Here is a 20,933-nt window from a genome sequence, read left to right as displayed (position 1 = left end):
TCCAACTTTGTTCATTTCTAGGATGCTTCCTGAAGTGACTTTCATTGCACAAATACCTTTAATTGTACAAATGCCTCCCTCACAGAATTTCTGAACAAGGTAGTCCTCTATGAGTAATCCTCCCATATTCCCTAAAATAGGAACAATAGCATGGGTGTGCAATGCCTTTTGACTGAGTGCCAGAAAATTTATTATTTGGGGATGGGATCTTACCCCTCCACTTCCTTTTTATCTACAAATGTTTTTTTTTTGCACTAAGCAGAGCTGAGAGCATAGACGGAGTCTTAGAGCAGGGCTTTTCAACCAGTGGTACGGGTACCACCTGTGGTACATTGGCACCTGGCAGGTGGTATGCGACCATCCTAGAAAAGTGGTACTGGGGGAGGGGAATGAACTGAACTGGTGGCAGCACCGCACAAGCCTGAGCGAGAGACGGCTGGAGCTGCAGGGCTGTCAGGGCTCAGTGGAAGCGCCAGGATCAGCGCTTCTTCAGGGCTGTCAGGGCTCAGTGGAAATGCCAGGATCAGCACCAGGTTCCAGCTGAAGCTCAGCACTGATCCTGGTGCTTCTGCTGAGCCCAGAAGAAGCACCAATCAGCTGGAAAGCAGCACTGATCCTGGCGCTTCTGCTGAGCCCAGAAGAAGCGCAGATCATCTGGAATGTTGCAGCATCTCCAGGGTCTTGTGATTTACATTCAGATGCTTGGCAACTGATTCATATTTATGACGGTCACAGTGTCCCAGGATCATGTGAAGTGACCAAAACCTGCTGCAACCACCCAGCAGACGGGGGGAATAAAAACCAAACACCCCCCCACCCCACCCCCGCTGCCAATCCTCAACAGAAATGCTCACCACAATGAAAACCTCGGACAGGAGGAAGAATGCCACCAGGCAGGCAGGCAGGTGTCCTGCTCAGCTGTGGCATGGGGGGCACTTTTTTCAGTGCCACTGTAACTTTGAACAGTCACTAAGCGAACTGTTGTAAGTCGAGGATTACCTGTACTTCATCACTTTTCTCCTTTTTTTTATCATCAAGTTTTTGACACCTTGCTAGGCGACTGGTGGTACTCGGATGTTGCCATATCCTAAAAGTGGCACAATGGGTGAAAAGGTTGAAAAGCCCTGTCTTGAGAGTTCAGATGCAGCATGTTAAAACTGCCCAGCTGCCTTTTTTTCACACGTGATATATTGCATATAACTTTCTGTCTCCAAGCAGTCCAACAACAAGGGACCTCATACTATGGGGAAATGCAAGAGATATGAAGGAAGAGGCAACAGAGGAAAGAAAGGAACAAGGCAGATGAGCATAACTGGTTCTCGGCTAGCTTTCCTTAAGGTGTGTTGTCCAAGTGTGTAACAGTTGTCATTCCCAACATCTCCAGCCAGCAACACTGGTGTAGTCTGACTATATCCAGAAAGAACCGGGTTAGGAAAAACCAGGGCTTTTTTTCTCATAGAACGCTCAGAATGGAGTTCCGGCACCTTTTTTGGATGGAACCTTGTAGGGTAGGCAAGGCGGGTTGTATGACATGTGTGAGTTCCGGCACCTTTTTCTTTTACAAAAAAAGCACTGGGAAAAACTGTTTAAGGCCATGAAACATCTTGCAATTGCTGGCACACAAAGATACATGAACAGCTCAGGGTTTTTTTTTTCCTGGTTAGCTGATAACCTTCTTCACTAGTCACTCAAAAGCCACACTGGGGGGGGGGGGGAAGAGATTTTTAACAAAAATAAGCTTCTGCCTGTACTTAACAAAAGACCACATTATGCACAAATATAGGCTAACTGTTATCAATGGAGGGATGAAATTCTTCTTGGTTATTTTAAGAGTTTGAATAATTCTATGGACAAATAGAGCGGGGGAAGATAGCTGGGTTTTGAGTCAGATTATCACATTAAGCAGTATAGAAAAAGATAAACAACAATGACCAAACAGCAAAATGCTGAAGAGGAGTGAGCTTCAACTTGCACTTAAAGGAAAGGAATGAACATGGAAGGTCAGGAAAACTCTCCCATTGTTCTGTCAGAATTCGGAACAGGAACATAGTTAAGCGCCGTTATTTACCCCTATCCCAGTCACGGAGGTCCAACGAATGACATCAGTAGCTGGGACTAAGGCCATGTTTGCCACTGTAAGAGCGGTTTTTTTCTAAGCCCAAACCAGTCCCCCCCCAAAAAAAACTCGTTAAGCCAGTCTTATTTCTAAAACAAGGTTTAAGGCTGAAAGCCCAGCTAACTGTTTATTCATTAAACCATGGTAAAAGTATAACATAGCATAGTCTAAAGTCAGCCACTGTATGGTGGCACTGGGTGCTTTTTGAGAGTCAGTACATGGTTATAAATACAGAGATGTTAATATTTCGGTCACTGAGATATACAGATTTCTTGTTTCAGATGTCTGGGTCTTGTCAGAATCTCTGAGGTACTTTCTTTCAGGAATGTCAGTTTGGGAGACCTACCTCAAATAGCCAATTTAGATGGCAAAAATCTAGACCATCGCTAGATGGCAACAAAGACATACAAAAAATTCTTCGCTGTCATCTTAATGATTAACTGGATTTTTTTAGCCCAGATTTGGGACCCCTAACATTAAGCCCTAGAGCTCAATCAATGCCTGAGAGAAGAAGCCCCCATCCTGTGACCATAGAGGAATATAATATGGAACATCTGCCATGGAACATTTCAAGGCCCCAGAAGATGTTGTTTAACGATTTCCTAAACAGCACATGCTGCCACAGCTAATCTCTGTGAAATGACAACCCAGTGAGCAGATACAATCCGTATGGACACTGCACCCGAATATCAAAAATACAGACATAATTTTTTTTCCACAGAGAAGGAAATGTGAACATAATCAACCATGGCTGGAAAGGTTACCTGAAAGATTAAATTGTGCTTTAGTGGTTACCTCTAAACTGTATCACAACACCTTTGAGCATCAAACGGTAAGTTAAAAAGTGGTCTTTATGCATTGAATTATTTCATACATCTGTTGTGCTATCAGATCCGAGTTAGTATAATTCTTCTCACTGCCTAAAATTTACCTTGGAGTTCGGTAAATCTGGTACTTTGTTAATCTTGATTTCAAATCTCCCTGAGTTATACAGATGGGGGGGGGAAATAAAAGTTTAGCAGAATAGCTCATTCAGTTTGCAACAAATTCTTAAGGGTTCAGTACAGAAAACACAGTATAGGTTTTGCATTTTCAAAGAGAAGCCATGCTAACATAAAAGCAAGTAGCAACTGAAAAAGCCAGGAGAAAGATTCTTCATCCTTCACAGAAGTGTTTCAGGGATGTGCTTTAATACGGCGGAAGATAAATCCCTCAACTAAAACAGCACAGCGGTTAAAAAAAAACGCAGTTCACGAGAATGCATACACACACGGGCCTCAGTATTTTTGTCCCACCAGTTTGTAAAGTTTGGCCAAATATTTGTGTTTAAGAAGCAAATAAAGATTATCTTAAGGGGCCACCCCACGGTTTTGTGGCAGATAAGAGCAAGCTCTACTTGTTAGCCTGCGGAAGGAGAAAAAGAAAGCCTTTAAGAAGCTGTGATGGAAACCAATTCTGAACTGGTTCTCAACGCAGCAGAGTGTTTAAAGTGTTTCTCAAGCCTGTAGCAGGCCAAATGCACTAATTCCATAGTTCAGCTGACCGACAGTCACTGTATTCCAGATATCAGTCAACAAGAATTTCAGTACAACAGCTTCTGCTAGGTCTCACCCACACCGTTGCAGCATGGAGCTATAGATCAAGAATGCAGCCCTCTATCCCCAAGCAGTCCACAGATAATAAAACTGTCCAGTCCTGCTGTAGCCACTGTAGGCCTTGGTTACTAGTTTCGTACAAAAGGGTCACCTGCAGATCCAAACCAGCAGCTTCAGACAATCGGCAGAGAGGAACCTGAAACTGCAAGGTTAAAGCGTGGAGTCCATCACTGGATGCCCGTTCTGAGACAGGATCCGATGCTCCATGGTGCTAGATTTCATTGAAGCAGGGGAGTACTTCGGCATCCTGTAGCAAGCAAAGCAAAGGATCTTCCGGAAGGTGCTTCGCATCTCATTGTCCCGATAGGAGTAGATGATGGCATTGATGAGTGAATTGATCTCTGCCAGCAACAGGAAGTATTTCTCCACTGCCAACACGTTGCAGCTCTTGCAGCCAAGGCCGTCCAGCAGAAGAACCACCTGCCCTGGCGTCCAGCAAATCACGAAGGCACCTAAGACAAGAGAGAGGAACCTATGAAAAAAATAAAATAAATCCACGGCAATTCAAGGCTTTAAGCAGCTGCACATTCACCAAGGAGAGGGATGTGAAGTGGAAGACGCAGCTGCTGCCAACCTGTTCTGAATGCTGAAGATTCATTGCTAACTACATTACCTGATTCATGGCTTCCACAGCCTAACCCCTTCAGATAATATAGATATTACAGCTTCAGTGCTGGATGGGGATTCTGGAAGCTCTAGTCACAGCCTATTAGGAAATACAGTACTAGGTTAGACTTTGTTTCCAAAAAAGGAGGAGAGATTAACTGGAGGCAAAGATTTAGGCCTGGATCCAAGGAGGCAGAGTCCCTCTTCAAAGGAAGGAAGAATATATATTCTGGCACTTCCACCTATTATTCTTCCAAAACAGACAACCAAAACAGTTTAAAAGACTATCACACATGGTTTTTTAATTATTTCTGGATTTTTTAAAAATATATAATTAGCTTAAGGCAACAAACCTACCTAATTAATACTCCTTTCTCCTCCTATTTGCCCCACAACAATACAGATAGTCCTCGACTTACAACAGTTCATTTAGTAACCATTCAAAGTTACAACAGGATTGAAAAAAGTGATTTATGACCATTTTGCACACTTATGACGGTTGCAGCATTCCCACCGTCACATGCTCAAAATTCAGAGGTTTTTGGCAACTGACTCATACTAGTGACGGTTGCAATATCCTGGAGTCATATTTGATTACCATCTGTGACCTTCTGACAAGCAAAGTCATTGGGAAAGCCAGATACATTTAACAACCGTGTTACTAACATGGAGGTGGACAATGTAAGAAAGTGATGCAATATGAGTTCCAGGGAAAACGTGGGCGAGAAACTTTTTTGCTGATACTAGTAGAATGTGAAACCACTTCCTTCTTGAGAAAATTCAGAATCAATACAAAAAAGCTCTTGTTCCCCCAGCTTCTGATGAAACCATGAAATTCAGCGCTATAGCCATCAATTTAGAAAGTTCTAAAAGGGGACTGCAGTGATGATAAATGCACCGTTGAAAACCTGAAAAAAAAAACAGGTTAGGGATAGATCTGTATGGAGAAAACTATGTGGTTGCTTAGTGTCACCAATGAATTGATGGCACATAATGAATGAATCGCAAGGGACGCGGTGGCTCAGTGGGTTAGGACGCTGAGCTTGTCGATCAGAAGGTCGGCAGTTTGGCGGGTCGAATCCCGAGTGCCGCATAACAGAGTGAGCGCCTGTTACTCGTCCCAGCTTCTGCCCACCTAGCAGTTCGAAAGCACGTAAAAATGCAAGTAGAAAAATAGGGACCACTATGGTGGGAAGGTAACAGCGTTCCGTGCACCTTTGGTGTCTAGTCATGCCGGCCACATGACCACGGAGACGTCCTCGGACAAACGCTGGCTCTTCGGCTATGAAACGGAGATGAGCACCGGCCCCTAGAGTCGGAAACGACTAGCACACATGTGCGGGGGAACCTTTACCTTTACCTTTACCTAATGAATGAATCAGTCAAAATTTATGTTAGACTATCGAGAGCTAGTAGCTATCATATGCTATTTCCAAAATTAAGGCAGGACAGCCTTAAATATCCACCTCTAGGGAGCAATAGCTAAAATTGAGTATTATTTTTCCACAATGTATAAAAAAGTATAAGAGAGGATGCTGGATTACACAGGCATGTAGCATGATCCATCAGGGCTCTTGGTATGTTCCCATAATGCAAATCAAAACTATTTTCATTAATCACATCTTCTCCTTATTTTCCTATAAGGAGAGAAACCTATTTTATTAAGAAAATTTATATGGCCACCAAACTCACTCTCAGTCTCTCTGGGTGGCACACAAGGACACATTTCATGAGTGTGTCAGTGTGCATTCCCCGTTCCTTTCCATGTGCACGTTTTGATTCCTGAACGCTAACAAAATCTATGAAGAGATATATTTTAAAAATAGAGTTGTATCTAGAGGAACAGTTGAACACTTGGCAGCACTCTAGCTACCACAAAAGCCAATTGGCTCCAGCTTTAAACGTTCTTCTGAGCTATGAGAGGAGAACCAGAATTTTATGGGCCAAACGTGACCGTGGACCCTTTAGCTTCTTCCTCCTGGACCTTGGATAGGATGAGCAATAAGGATTTGAGCAGCTAGTTCAGAGTCTTTGCTGGGCTTTCTTTATAATCTTTTGGTGAGCTATGACTCAGAAACAGGCCATATCACGCACAATTTAGACACAATAATGGATATGCAGCAATAAGAATTTTAGCAGAAGAAAAATACTAGATTTATATGAAATATTAGAAATGGCAGGCGCAAGATGTTTTACTGCTGGTATATTATTTCAGTGCTGATTGCTAAAATGCACATTTTCTCAACAACAACAAAAAAGGTTGCAAAATTGGGTCAGTCACACGGACAGGCTCCATTACAGTTGTATGCCAAGGACTACCTGTAGAGGTTTCTTTCTTTTTTTTTAAAGAAAGCATTCAATTTTCCATCTTTTATCTTCACTTGCTCTTAACTCCTTCTTTTAGAAAAGCATATTGAACCAAACACCATACGAAGTTGAGTAATACAGCTACACGTGGCTGTTCATTCCTCTATTCTTACTGTCCCCGTTGTGCTTAAGCTTCAAATTCATTATGCGATTCAACCCTACACACCTACAGTGGCCTTGCCCCTAATGCTAGTATAAGCTACAATCGCTCATTTCACAAAGCCACCCTGGGCTGCTTCTATTTCATCTGCTTCCCAAAGGGAGACCACTCAGGAGTCACCTTTCCAGAGCTATCAAGCAGTTCTAAAAGACAGTTGGGCGTATCTCTATAAGACACAGATTGGAGTGATCTGGCCTTTGGCTTTTGAGGAATTCTGGTTTTCCTAAAGCGGTTGTGGAAACATATTTACTTTATTAGTTAGATTTATATCCAGGCCCAATCACAAGACAGCTTACAAGAATAAAACAGAATAATCCAGCAAAAATGTAAGCGAGACCCCAAAAGCCCTCTAGAAAAGCTTTCAATTTTTCCCCCGGAAGGCAGACAATATCTATAGGCTGACCTCTAACGAGAAGATATTCCAGAGGCTCTGCTCCATCAATGGAAAATGCTTTTAAGCTCCCCCTAAAGGAGCAAGACCCCAAACATTAATCAGCACCCACAGACTGGAGGGGATTTCCTTCCACTGAACAAATTCCTATAAACTCTTTATTGGTACCAGCATCATAAAAACTTATGGAGGGCTTTAAACGATTACAGGTTGTCCTTGACTTACAATCGGTGACCGTTTGAAGTTACAGTGGGAATTTAAAAAGTGACTTATAACCAGTGCAGCATCCCCACAATCACATGATCAACATTTGGAAATTTGGCAACCAGTATATATTTATGATGGTGGCAGGGTTCCAGGGTCACGTGACTGCTATTCGCGACCTTCCCAGGTGGCTTTCACCAAGCAAAATCAACCGAGCAGCCGGATTCATTTAACGACTATGCGATTCACTTAACAACTGCAGCGATTCACTTAACAATCCTGGCAAGAAAGTTTGCAAAATTGGATGTGACTCACTTTACACAACCCCTTTGCCTAGCAACAGATATTCTGGTTGCAAGTCGGTGACAATCTGTAAAAGAGATGCTCTGACTGAATTATGGGATGCGCCCTAGAAAGTTTTTATCTACCAGAAGTTCGTGGAAGACCTGGGACTCGAGAACCTTCAAGAAGACCGGGAAGTCCCAAAGGAAGCTCATTAGTGGAGAAGAGAGACTCTCTTGCTGAAAAACTCTTAAGATTCAGTTTGTTCTGGAAACACTTCAGTACCTATCATTCAATGTGTTATAGCATTATATCCTGTTCACGTTTTTAATTATTAAAATCCATATACAATTCATTTACTACTTTATTAATAAGATAGTACAGCTGAAAGCAATCTTATTGAGTTCAGGAAGATTACTGGCAGATATGAACTGCCAATTCACTTAGGCAAAAAATAATCATGGAGAACTCCAGTGCTGGATATTTTAAACCTTCCGTAGCCATGCAACTCGATCCTAGCAAAGCAAGAAAAGGATTTCCCCCCCCCTATACTAGTTTATTGAAGGTTGAGAAACCTTTTAAGCCAGATTCAAGGCCGCCATAAATTTCTCAAGAAATTAGGATGAAGACAAATATACTAGAGTTCTTAGCCAATGGGGTCAATGATTTTCCATCGTTGGTCAGGTCTTGAAGGCTCCTGAGTCCAAGGTGGGATGCACTCTTCTCTCCAAGTAGGAGTATTCTTTTTCCAGCCTTGCAGGGGAAAATATGAAAAACCGAGAAACTGAATGATCCCTGTATAGCAGGGGTGTCAAACTGCCGGCCCGCGAGCTGGATGCGTCATGCCGAAACCGTGACCACCCCAGCTCTAGCAATTGGGGAAAAAGTCGTGATATGTCACCAGACGTGGAGAGTTTGACACCCCTGCTGTATCGCCCCCCCCCCCCAAATAGCATTACAGCCTGCAGGAATTAGATCCAATGAGCTTATCTCAACTAGTCTTACTATGAACTATGTGGTTCTTTCACTGTTCTTTACTCTTTAAAAATGCTGTATACTATTTTTTTAAGTAAAATTGCCCTTGTTACAATAAGGTAGAGTTAACCCTTTTTGGGAGGAGTTTATTTTTGAGTATTTCCTATTATAAAGATTCTACGTCCAAAAAGAAAGTGAAAGGACTATATTATTAATCAGAAATTTTTAATGAGTCTAAAGGTCGATAGAAGAAGCCACCTGAAAGTCATAAATTCAGACAAGTAAATTACATACAAGTAAGAAAAGCAGAAGTTGCTAGCTAACCGAGACCGCAAGTAGAGGAAACACAAAAACTAAGGATAAAGTTTAGAGCTTAAGGTAGCAAAGGTATAACCGCAAACAAATGTAGTGATAATTATAAGAATTGAGCTTTGTTAATAGAAAATTAGATGGTGATAGATAGGATGTGCATGAAGGGGCTTCCTGGAACATAGTGGTTTTAGGCGGTCCGGAGTAGTTATTGGATGACTGGGGAAGGGGTGTTGAGTGCGATAGGGGAGGGGGGAATCTGTGTCGGGGGTAGGATATAAAAATGTGTCAAACAGCTGTTTAAGGTGTGGCTGGACTCCTACATGTGTTTCAGCTCACCAAGCCTTCCCAAATGCTTTTTTTTAAAAATAAATAAATAAATAAAACTTTGTTACTGGAATGCCAAGTGAGTTTGTTTGCTTTGGGATCTTGAGCCACGTTCCAAACAAAAGTGTCAGGAAGTCTGAATAGAACCTACATTTGCAGAAATAATAATAAAAAAGGATCTGATATATATATGGAATAAGTTAAGTCTGGTGTACTGGTTAAGGCACCAGGCTGGAAACTGGGAGACCACATGTTCTAGTCGTGCCTTGGGCAGAAAGTCAGCTGGGCCACTCACTTTCTCTCAGCCCTAGGAAGGAAGCAATGACAAACCACTTCTGAAAAATACTTTGCCAAGAAAAGTGCCGGGACTTTTGCAGTGCTAGTAGTCCTCCCACCCCCCCCCCCATTCCCATCAAGATAAAGGTTTTTCTTTCCCCTCATACATCCTTGTCGTTTATGAAATACTATAGCCTTGATCAAACACTTGTGGAACAAATCATACTGATAGCCATGCAACCTTTAGAACAGGGGTGTCAAACTCAATTTTATTGAGGGCCGCATCAGCATTGCGGTTGCCCTCAAGGGGCCGGGTGGGCGTGGCCTACTGGGTGGGCGTGGCTAGAGTGCGTATGGCCTACTGGGTGGGCATGGCCAGCTCTACATCATTTGCATCAAGAGTGCCTATGGGGGCCTGGGCAGGAGTGGGACAGATCTGAGGGTCTCTGGCAGAAGGAGGGTCTCTGGGCCAGGGCCAAGGCAGTGGGGGCCGTTCTCTCACTGTTTCCAGGATGGCTTCGCGGGCCACATGAAACCACTTCGCAGGCCTGATCTGGCCCCCGGGCCTTGTGTTTGACATGTCTGCTTTAGAAGGTTAGATGGACATCTATCAATCCATTCTGTAGCACTGTAGGCACCAGGAAGGGACTTGCTCTGGAAGATCAGAGGAAGTCACTGCTGAACCCCCCCCCCCTGTCAGAGTCAGAGCCTATGATCTACTTTTAGTCCAAGACTTTTACACAGTAACCTCATAAAGAGTTAAAATTTTCCAAACAGTGGAACGTTTCACCTGCCAATTTCTGTACAAGCTGCTCCAAAACTGAAAAAAACAAAACAAAAACAAAAGGAAAACCCAGACTATCAACTCCTTTTCTCACCGTTTCTATCTACCTCTTTACAGGTGTTAACTTTGGAAGAAACAAAATTCAATTTGGTATTTAATCGCCACCGCATCAAGGCTAAACAACACACTTGCAAAAATGCTTCATAAATGTAATGGCCCATGAAACTACGATGCACTCTTAATCTTATCTATTGCAAAATAAATAAACCAAAGTATATTTGTGAGCAGGATGGGCATTTTCAAAAGAAAAAAAATGCTTATTATGAAGAGGACCCGTTTGTTTATTTAAACACCTCTGCATAGTTGCTCGTGTCATACAGTGATTCTGCCTGTTCATATTGGGATACCCTTCCCTGTATAAAAAGTACCGTATTTTCCGGCGTAGAAGACGACTGGGCGTATAAGACGACCCCCCAACTTTTGAGATGATTTTCAAGATTTTTCGTCTTATACGCCGGAAAATCAGCGAGCCTGGGAAGGCACGCCTTCCCCTCTCACTGTGGAGGAAGCAGGGCAGGCTGACGTCTGGCGGGAGCCCGCAGAGCAGTCCTGCGCACGCACGCACTCCCCGGCTGCTCCTTAGCAGCCGGGGAGTGCGCGCATGTGCAGGACTGCCCTGCCGGCTCCCGCCAGACGCTGATTTTCCGGCGTATAAGACGACTGGGCGTATAAGATGACCCCCCAACTTTTGAGGTGATTTTCATGGGTTAAAAAGTCATCTTATACGCCGGAAAATACGGTAGATCAAGCTTTTATTGAAGATATAAAACACTGCATCTGGTAAAAGCTGCAGTATCAATATACAGTATGTGCATTTACACAAAGGAATCCAAGCATACACAAAAATGACCACCTCTTGCTGACATCTCAGTAACCTTTCTAGATATTTCATGCTGCTGACTTTTGTCTTTATTTCAAGGCACCCTCTATTTTCATGCAACGCTAAACTATATTTTGGTGTTCGTGTTTTAGAAGAGTCCCCTCTTCTAAAAGTTCATCAGATCTCTACTCTGCTGATCTTCTGTTGTTCATCAACTCTCTACTCTGCTGATGCAGCTGCAATGACTTCAGAAATGCTCCTGCTTTTAACCAGCCACAATTTAGTATTGTGTACAAAATGAAAAAAATATGGTTAATTTTAATGATGGTTTATAGAAATCCAACCTGAAATTACAGTTTATAAAATGAATTTAACAATAAACCATAGTTAAGTGGTCACCATTTAGGGATCAAAAGACATGCAATTATTGTAAAAGTTTATGGAAAGAGTACTTTCAAAATAACATAAATTCTGCCGTGCGGCATCTATGGTCCATTCTGCTGTATATCACGCAGAGTGGAGGCTTCCATCTACCACAACTGCTATTAATTTCTATGAATGGATGAAGAAGCCACATAATTCTGCCTGTTCTTAAACAAAGCGCAGTACTTTTTGAACAGCACCATACCCTGACTGAATTCATGTATCGCACTGAACCAGGGTAGCTCAGTTCACACAGCACACCAATTCAGAAGCCACGGTTAAATAAAAACGGCTGAGCTTATATAACCCCCCCCAAAAAAAAATCATATCACTTCCCAGCATCTGTACATGTAAACCCAGCTTCTTGTATTCTACTAAATGTCAATTCTTCCTTAATTGTCTAGTTTATTATTCAGGTATTTTTTTGAACAACAGTAAACACTGTGAATCATAAATTCTAGGGGAAATTTGCTTTTACTTCTTGATTTTACTTACTGGAGATAGTATGGCCTAATAAGGCAACACTATCAGGGCCTAAACACACTGTAGACAGCACTAAGTAAGAACAGCAATAAAGCAAAACCACAGACCTTTAGATCTGAAAGCAACGTCTTGCATGATGGGGCAGATAATAGACCCTACAACTGTAGTAGCTATCACAGCTACTGCTACTTGGATAAATGGGCTTGATGTCAAGGGACAATCTGGAGCCACACAACTAGCACATACTGGCTGGCCTCACCTTAAAAATACCAGTTCCTCTTTGAAATACCTATTTGAATGTCTTTGAAGCTGGCAGCAGTAATGTGGCGGTCAGACTGCCACACAAACTGTCATAGCTGGAGAGTTTGCCATTGAGGAACAGTTTACTTAATAACCCTAAAATGAAACTGGAGCTAGGACTGAAACTCTCCAATGTTAAAAAGACTAATCAGCCCAAGCAAGCCCCAAAGCTGCCATACTCAAAAAACAATACAGACCTTTTTTTTTTCTTGTTCACATGCAGATCGCTAAGAAAAGCACATTCCTTCATTCATCCATCCATCCATCCACAGCAAAAGAAAGAACAGTTCAGGTTTCCATTTGAGAAACGATGTTAATTTGCCCTCTGGTCTAGTTATGCATTCCTCCTTCATCCTCTCTCCCAGCAGGAACCTTGTCACACCTTCACATACGTCTACACAAAGCCAAGACAGCTCATCAAAACAGAGGGAACAACCCCCTGCATTCTTCTGGCTGTCTCTTAGTCCTCAGGGAATGATACAGCTTGAGCAATTATCAGCTAGAATATGGCTCAGTTCCCTATAACTTCAGCTAAGGCAAAACAGCCTCCTGCTGCTTTTCTTGTGCACAGCAGAACAATCCATTCAAATAACAAAATGAAAGGGGGGAAAAAATAAAGCAGATTTACTGAACTATAAAAGCCGGTTGTTCTGATTACTTCTAGCTTGGCTTTGAATCTCAAGTTATTTGTTCAAAAGATTCCAAACATCAACCATTTTTTCAAAATGCCTTGATGGGATTACATCTTTTAAATATGGAAGTTCTTGTTTCAGTCCCCAGTATTTCCATTAAAAAAACACACAAAACAAGACAGTTATGTTCTTATGTAGCTGTCTTCTGGCATTCTCAAAACCATCATCACGTCTAGGATGACATGTGAAGAGAAAATGCTAGCTCTGCTCCTATTGATGTTGTTCCAAACATCCTGTTCTCGTAAAAACCAACCCTGAAGGAGGAATACTCCTTTATCTACTGGTATGTGCCTTCTAAAACAAAAGAAGCTAACTGGCTGAATATAAGAACACTGTGTTATATGGAAGGCCTGGGTTTGGAAGGAGTTATTTAAGAACAGTGTGGTAAACAAGAACATACAAGGTCAAGAATGACATCTATGGAATTGAATACAAGAGTGAGTGATCATTTAGAGCAGACATGTCAAACACAAGGCCCGGGGGCCAGATCCGGCCCGTGAAGTGGTTTCATACGGCCCGCAAAGCCATCCTGGAAACAGTGAGGGAACGGCCCCCACTGCCTTGGCCCTGGCCCAGAGACCCTCCTTCTGCCAGAGACCCTCAGACCTGTCCCACTCCTGCCCAGGCCCCCATAGGCACCCTTGATGCAAACAATGTAGAGCTGGCCATGCCCACCCAGTAGGCCATACACACTCTAGCCACGCCCACCCAGTAGGCCACGCCCACCCAGGCCATACCCACCTGGCCCCCTAAGGGCAACTGCAATGCTGATGCGGCCCTCAATGAAATTGAGTTTGACACCCCTGATTTAGAGAGAATGAATGAGGACTGAATTGCAAAACTAATACATAAAGGAACAAATTGGGAGGAAGGAGACAACTGAAAAAAATCACAGTTAGATGATGTTGATGAAATTCCTAAGAGGTGAGAAGTGAGGCGATATATAAAGTAGGGTAGGGACTTGGTACTTTTACTTACTGAGGATAATGATGACCGTCTTGATGAGGTTGATCATAGTTTCCTTGTAGCGTGGGTGAAATGTAGTATGCTTAGACATCTGAGCCATCTTCCGCTTGACGTAGATGAAAATGTGAGTATAGACAACCACCATAATGAGGAAAATAAAGAGATTGGAAAGTGCCCAGAAGGTCAAATATCTGCGACTGTAGAGAGGAGCCATCGTAGAGCAATCATTCAGCTGACACAAGCAATGCCAGCCGTATGAAGGGATAAGACCCAGTAGCAGGGCTGTTATCCAGATGCAGCCAATGAGAATAATTACCCTCTGGTTGGACATCTTGCTATGGAGCTGCATGGTGAAAATTGTCTGGTGACGCTCCACTGCAATGGCCAAAAGGTTGACAACCGAGGCAGTCAGGCTGGTGTCCAAGAGGCTCTGCCTGATAAACCAAGTCTTTAGAGAGAGTTTAGCTGTCCTTGGCCCAGTGTGGAACATCAGGAACATGTATGCAATCCCAGCAAAAAGATCAGCTGCAGCCAGATTCCCCAAGAGGTAATAGATAGGATAGTGGAATCGCTTGTTGATAACAATGGCTGTGATGACCAACAAATTGGTCAGCAGTACAATGATGCTGACTGTCAAGCCAAGGGCAACCACCAAGATATCCTTGGGCCTCCATTCATGGAATAGCTCTTTTCCACTGTTGTTATAGAAGAACTCTACTGTCATATTATAATAGCACACAGTCATCTTTTCAAGCAGTCAAGTCCTGATTGGGAGAGAGGGAGAAACCAAATGACACAATCTGAGCCTTTAAAGAGAGAACAGAAGATAGGGAGAAAAGAAAGAAATGAAGTCTTTTGTTTACACAACCTTTAAAGAGAGAATAAGAGACATGTCTAGCTAATGTCAAGCTCTCTGCCCACCTTGGACTTAATTCACTCGCCAAACTTCAACTTAAGAAAGTCCCAACCATTAAGCATTCCTCTGATACAATTATTACCACGTGTCCCAATTCACTGAAGATAAACAACTAAAGACATTCTCTTCTACCAACAGTTGAGAATGATCTTAAAGAACACCCACTTCACAAATAGTAGACATCTTCCTTGTATGTAATTAGAGAAAGGAAATCCAATACTCTCCTATTATGTATCTCCAATTAGCAAGGCTAGTAGTAAGGAATGGTGGGTGCTGTAGCCTAAAGATTCTGGAAAGTGCCAAGTTACATACCTCTGCTCTGTCCAAGGCTTGTTGTTGTTGTTTACAAAAGCTTCTTATTTGTCAGGATAAAAACAGCAACATTGCCGGTGACCTACAGAGAGCAAAAGAGAAAATAAACAAGAAATTTCTCTCATTAGGTTGATGTTAACAATATTGGTAGAAACCCACAAATCTAATCGGTTAGAGGTCTTCCACCTTCTTAGATCTGGGACACATGTTCTAGAAAACCTAGAACCCACTGTTTTCTCTTCCTCTTACTTTCTGGTTTTCAGAAAAGCAACTAAAATGAAATTAAGATGGTGGTAGTAACATTGTTCTGACCCAGCATAAGTGCTCAGTGATCAGTCATAAAACCTGAATTAACTTGCACAGCTTTTTGCCAGAGGTGTAAAACTCAACCCCTCCTATAAAATGGTACAAGGAAATGTGACAGTTAAAATTCAGTCTCTTCTATATTCTAATACATTGTACAAGACCAAGTTTTAAAAATCTGTTTATACAGAAATGTATCATTAGCTCAAGAAGTTTACTAGTCATGGTTTTACCATAGTTGTGTAGAAGAATCGTTAAATATAGTTTCATGTCTTTGCTTTCCATCTTCCCATTTAAATCTTCTCCACGGATATAACCAGGTTATTAAGTCTACACACGTCTTGCACCAAAATTCAGTTATTTTTAAGGCCTGGAAACAATTTGATCTTTGGAAGAGGCAATGGAGTAAATTAGGTAAAAAGAAAAAGAGGATGGTAGTGGGTTTCATGTTGTTTCCTAAGAAAAAGTAATCTTGTTAGGAGAGGAATTTAGGAAAAACAAATTAGACCCTGAGAAAGATACTACGATGATTAATTATTACAACCATGCATAAATTAGCCAGTACATTTCCTACTTCATTTTGTAGTTGGATTTGGTTCTATCCTGTCTCTCCTAGTAATGTTTGAATGATGTACTATATCTTATTCTGTTACTTATTTAATAATGAAAGTAATAGAATTAGTTTTTATGGACAAATGCCTAATGGAGTATGGGGTATATGCATATCATGCTTATTACATTCCATTTAGTATTAGCTCAAGGAGTTACAAGCAGGAATGCAATGGAATATAATATGTAAACACACACACACACATTTTTGTTCAGAATAAGTAATGCAGATTTAGTTAATTGCAGTTAGAAATTGGGTATGTTACTATGCTTTGGCAGAGATGCACAGTAAAGCTAAGAGGAGCAAAGCTAGGCATAGTGCTGCCTTCTTTGCACACACACATTTTAACACCAATTTGTTTTCTATGCTTTCTTAGCTATCAAGCATTTTGCAACAGCTCTGAGTAAGATTTCTCTTTCTTTCTCAATTTTTTCCAAGTCTGATGCTAGATCCTCAACAATACTTTGCGCACATTAAAAGACTGGAGAAATAACAGCATTTATGTCAACAACATAGTGTAACCCAGAGGTTCCCAATCCTGCACCCCTAGAATGCTTCTGATATATTCTTGCACCCCTTACAAAAGTTCCAAATAATGGCAACGAATTATGCACATACACTATAACTTTGAAAACCCAGGTTTTCGTAACCCCTGGAATATTGTCTTGCACCCCCAGGGGGTGCGAGCACCCCTGGTTGGTAACCCGTGGTGTAGGCTATTGTGGATAGGCATTGATGTGAGCAAACTCCACTGCATACATTTGCACTATACCTGCAAATTTAAAAATTGACTACTGTAGGCTATAAAGAAAGCCGCTTGAACCAGGAAAGTAGTAGAAAACTACTTATCTGAAATATGATAAGGAGTCAGTTGGCACCTTTTTCAGTTAACTGTTTTTATTAAAGGTTATAAACTGCCAAGAGCTATAGCTCATCATCAAATGCATAGAGTGGCTAGACCAGGGGTGTCAAACTCAATTTCATTGAGGGCCGCATCAGCATTGCAGTTGCCCTCAGGGGGCCGGGTGGGTGTGGCCAGGGTGGGCGTGGCCTACTGGGTGGGCATGGCTAGAGTGCGTATGGCCTACTGGGTGGGCGTGGCCAGCTCTACATCGTCCGCATGAAGGGTGCCTATGGGGGCCTGGGCAGGAGTGGGACAGATCTGGGGGTCTCTGGCAGAAGGAGGGTCTCTGGGCCAGGGCCAAGGCAGTGGGGGCCGTTCCCTCACTGTTTCCAGGGTGGCTTCGCGGGCCGGATCTGGCCCCCGGGCCTTGTGTTTGACATGTCTGGGCTAGACTAAGGTAAGATTTAAATTAGAATTGAGATGGGAACAGGGATGGAAGTAGTTTGGTTATGTAGATGCAGTTTACATGCATTTTTCCAAGAAGGATTGCCAGCATCTGATCAATTAGCAATTACAATGGGTTAAAAGCCCACTGTATTTGTTAAGGCCTTCTGAGATTGCCTGAAACCCTTTGATTTTGGGGGGAATTAAGCAATTAAAGCAAAAATAAGCTTTATGGTGTTTTAAAGTCAGGTAAAGGGTTGTTTGTTTGGGGGGGGGGTTGGTCAGTCCCAAAAGGCGCTACCAGACTCCTTCTAACGTGGTCCTCTTATAATGTCAGCTTCTAAGAATCTCAGCTTTCATTACGAAGAAAAAGAAAAAACAACGAGCGGTTTCTACTTCGGGAATATAATAAAATTGCAGGATGTAAATGCCCAAAATATATCCATTTACACCTAAAAAGGAATATCTAAAAGTACATGGGCTAAAAGGGTAGAGACCAGAGAAACATTTGAACTGTAAACAGACCAGATGGCCTCTCTCAACACCCTTCTGCCTGTGATTTAGCAGGTCCTGTAAAATTATGGAGGAAGGAAGGAAGGAAGGAAGGAAGGAAGGAAGGAAGGAAGGAAGGAAGGAAGGACCTTACTGATATAATTATAAAACTCATATTTTAATGCAGAAATTAAATCCATTAGAACCATGCTTTAAATATTCCGAGTATGCAGCATTTCAGACTTGAAGATCAAAAGGTATTTTGAAACGCACGAAAGTACTCATAGTATTATTTAAATTTCCTTAAAACAGCTACAACTTTTATGAGATGCATGGTTGTTCTCTGCAGCTACAGCAAGATCCTGGGGAAAAAAACACATTTAAACTGTTGCAGTGAAGTCCTATATATGCACTCACCCATATTCTCCAAAGCAGTTTTTAGCATAATGCAAAGTGCTGTACAGCTTTATTTCCTAGTACATGATAGACATACAAACAACTCAAAACCCATAGCTATTTCTTTTAAAAAGAGAAAAACTAATACAAACTAACATAAAGTAAGAAAAGAAAAAAAAACCCAAAGAGAAAGCTAAAAGTGCAAGAAAGGGGGGGGGGGAAGATAGAGCTTCTATCTTCTGTACAGCAATTATAAGTCCAAATTATAAATTTATGTCTTACTCAATGGTTGCAACATAACTCTTTTCTTTCTACAATATTCTGTCTCATAATCAAAACTGTAAACCAATCTGCAAATTTGCATAAATATCTAATCTGTGTTGAGAAGGAATCAACTAGACAAAATGTTTTCCACTTTAGGCCAAAATCTTCAGATTTGAAGTAATACTAGGGAAGCACATGAACAGAAGGATATGGTTTGCAGAAATGAGAAGCTGATAGGAGATGAGGAATAACCGGGAGTATCACAATATCCTTCACTTCACCCACTAAGTTTTGCTGAAGATGCAGAACCCTTGGGATAAGACAGAAGCCAAGCTGGGGGAAAATTGCCCATATCTGATAAGAAACCCTTTCTCAGAAATATTTCCTCCCTAAACTGGATATGTAGGAGATGGAGATGTTAAAAGATTTTCTGTAACCACAGCTGCTCTTACTCAGAAAATATATTTAAAAAAAACAATAATGCTGCAAGTTTTGTTTATCACACTGTAACGAAACGGCGATTCCAATTCATTTTCATGTATTTCCAGCTGCAACCCCCCCTACCCTTTTACTGGCACTCACTACAAGTTAGTAACTCTAAGACAGATGCCTGTTAAAAGTCTCAAAGGGTGCAAAACATGCAAATGGAATGCTGCTATTGCAAAAACTAGGTATAAGGTTTTGGCCAGAGTTCTCCTTGGCTAAGAATGTCGACAACTGTAGTCTAATTTCAGACTGGAGAACACTTAGCTAAGTGTGATTTCTATATGGATATGAGAAATCTACAACTGAATTCATGCTCCTTGCTAAGCCAACATTTTTGTAACCATGATTTATTGAATAAATTAGTTTTCTGGAACTAAAGTAGGACCAGACAAAGCCCATGATTATGATCCAGATCTATGACCCTGAATATTCCAGTTCCAGACTTTGTCGAAGTACTGAATTATTAGCATCGAATTTGATAATCTTGTATCAGTCTAGATGACTAGGAAAGTCAAGGATCTCAGGATGTAAAGTCCATAATTTAGTCACACTAGTTAGCTGGAGGAACCAAGTAAAAGCAACTACCGGTAGTCCTCAACTTATGACCACAATTGAGCCCAAAATTTATGTTGCCAAGATATTTGTTAAGTGAGGTTTGGGCCCATTTTACGACCTTTCTTGCCACAGTTGTTAAGTGAATCACTGCAATTGTCAATAAGACATTTGTTAAGTGAGTCTGGTTTACCCATTGACTTTGCTTGTCAGAAGATCACTAAACACGATCACATGATCCCAGGACACTGCAAGAGGCATAAATATGAACCAGTTGCAAGCCTCTGGATTTTGATCACGTGACCATGGGAAAAATGGGTCGTAAGTCACTTTTTTCAGGGATGTTTGAACTCTGGTCACTAAATGAACTGTTGTAAATCGAGGACTATTTGTACTCTGCACAATTGCTCAGAACAAGGATGACACTCGAGAATCCCCCAAATGTCTGAGAGCAAAACCTCTACCAGCTCTTTTTTCTCTGGAGAAATAATTTATATCATTTACAAATTAAATGTTCTGAAACACAGAATGAAACACCCCTGGATTGTACCCCATCTATAGACTGAATATCACCTCTACCCATAACAAATGGTTCTACAAATCATTATAACCCAAACCCATTTCTGAAAACTCAGAGGTCCTCAGAGGTTCCTCTGTAACACAAAAGAAATTCAGATGGCGTCCTTCTCCCATACTTAGTCATAGCTCTCCATTTAATCCTTTTAGGCATCCATCAGTCCTGACTCCATGTGTATAGCCTAGTTGCAAGAAATATAAAGAGTGACACATCACCAGAAACTCAGGTAAAATTTATTGTTTGCTTTATAATAGAGATTCAAAAATTTGCTGAGTATTTGCTATCAAGTACAGATAAGACAAAGGCAAACTAAAAATAATTTCAAAGTGATAATAAGCAGATACTGGTAGAAGAGTTTAAAATGTTAATATGGGGGAGGTATTTTTCATTCCCCTTCATGGATTACTGCCTTTTTGTGGCGAAGGGGCTTGCATAATTCAATGAAGCTATGCCGTGCAGGGCCACCCAAGACAGAAAAGTCATAGCAGACAGTTCTGACAAAACATGATCCACTGGAGAAGGAAATGGCAACCCACTCCAG

At 41.7% G+C, this 20,933-nt stretch overlaps 1 protein-coding gene across 2 annotated transcripts in view; it reads right to left on the bottom strand.

Moving 5' to 3' along the window:
* Positions 1–2,230: 2,230 nt before the first annotated feature.
* The window catches only part of LPAR2 (lysophosphatidic acid receptor 2), a 31,622-nt gene continuing 12,919 nt past the window's right edge, over positions 2,231–20,933 (bottom strand). For both annotated transcript variants that reach the window (XM_081319901.1, XM_081319902.1), the window contains exons 2-4: positions 15,425–15,506; positions 14,209–14,960; positions 2,231–4,223 (exon numbers count right to left, since the gene is read on the bottom strand). In XM_081319901.1, the coding sequence (XP_081176027.1) occupies positions 3,922–4,223; positions 14,209–14,941 (1,035 nt within the window). In that variant the 5' untranslated portion in view covers positions 14,942–14,960; positions 15,425–15,506 and the 3' untranslated portion in view covers positions 2,231–3,921. The remainder of the gene's footprint in view (positions 4,224–14,208; positions 14,961–15,424; positions 15,507–20,933) is intronic.

Source organism: Vipera berus (assembly GCF_964194415.1).
Source record: "Vipera berus genome assembly, chromosome: 2".
Classification (NCBI taxonomy): Eukaryota; Metazoa; Chordata; class Lepidosauria; order Squamata; family Viperidae; genus Vipera; species Vipera berus.
The sequence above is the reverse complement of the archived record's forward strand: the minus strand, read 5'-3'. Positions and strand labels throughout refer to the sequence as shown.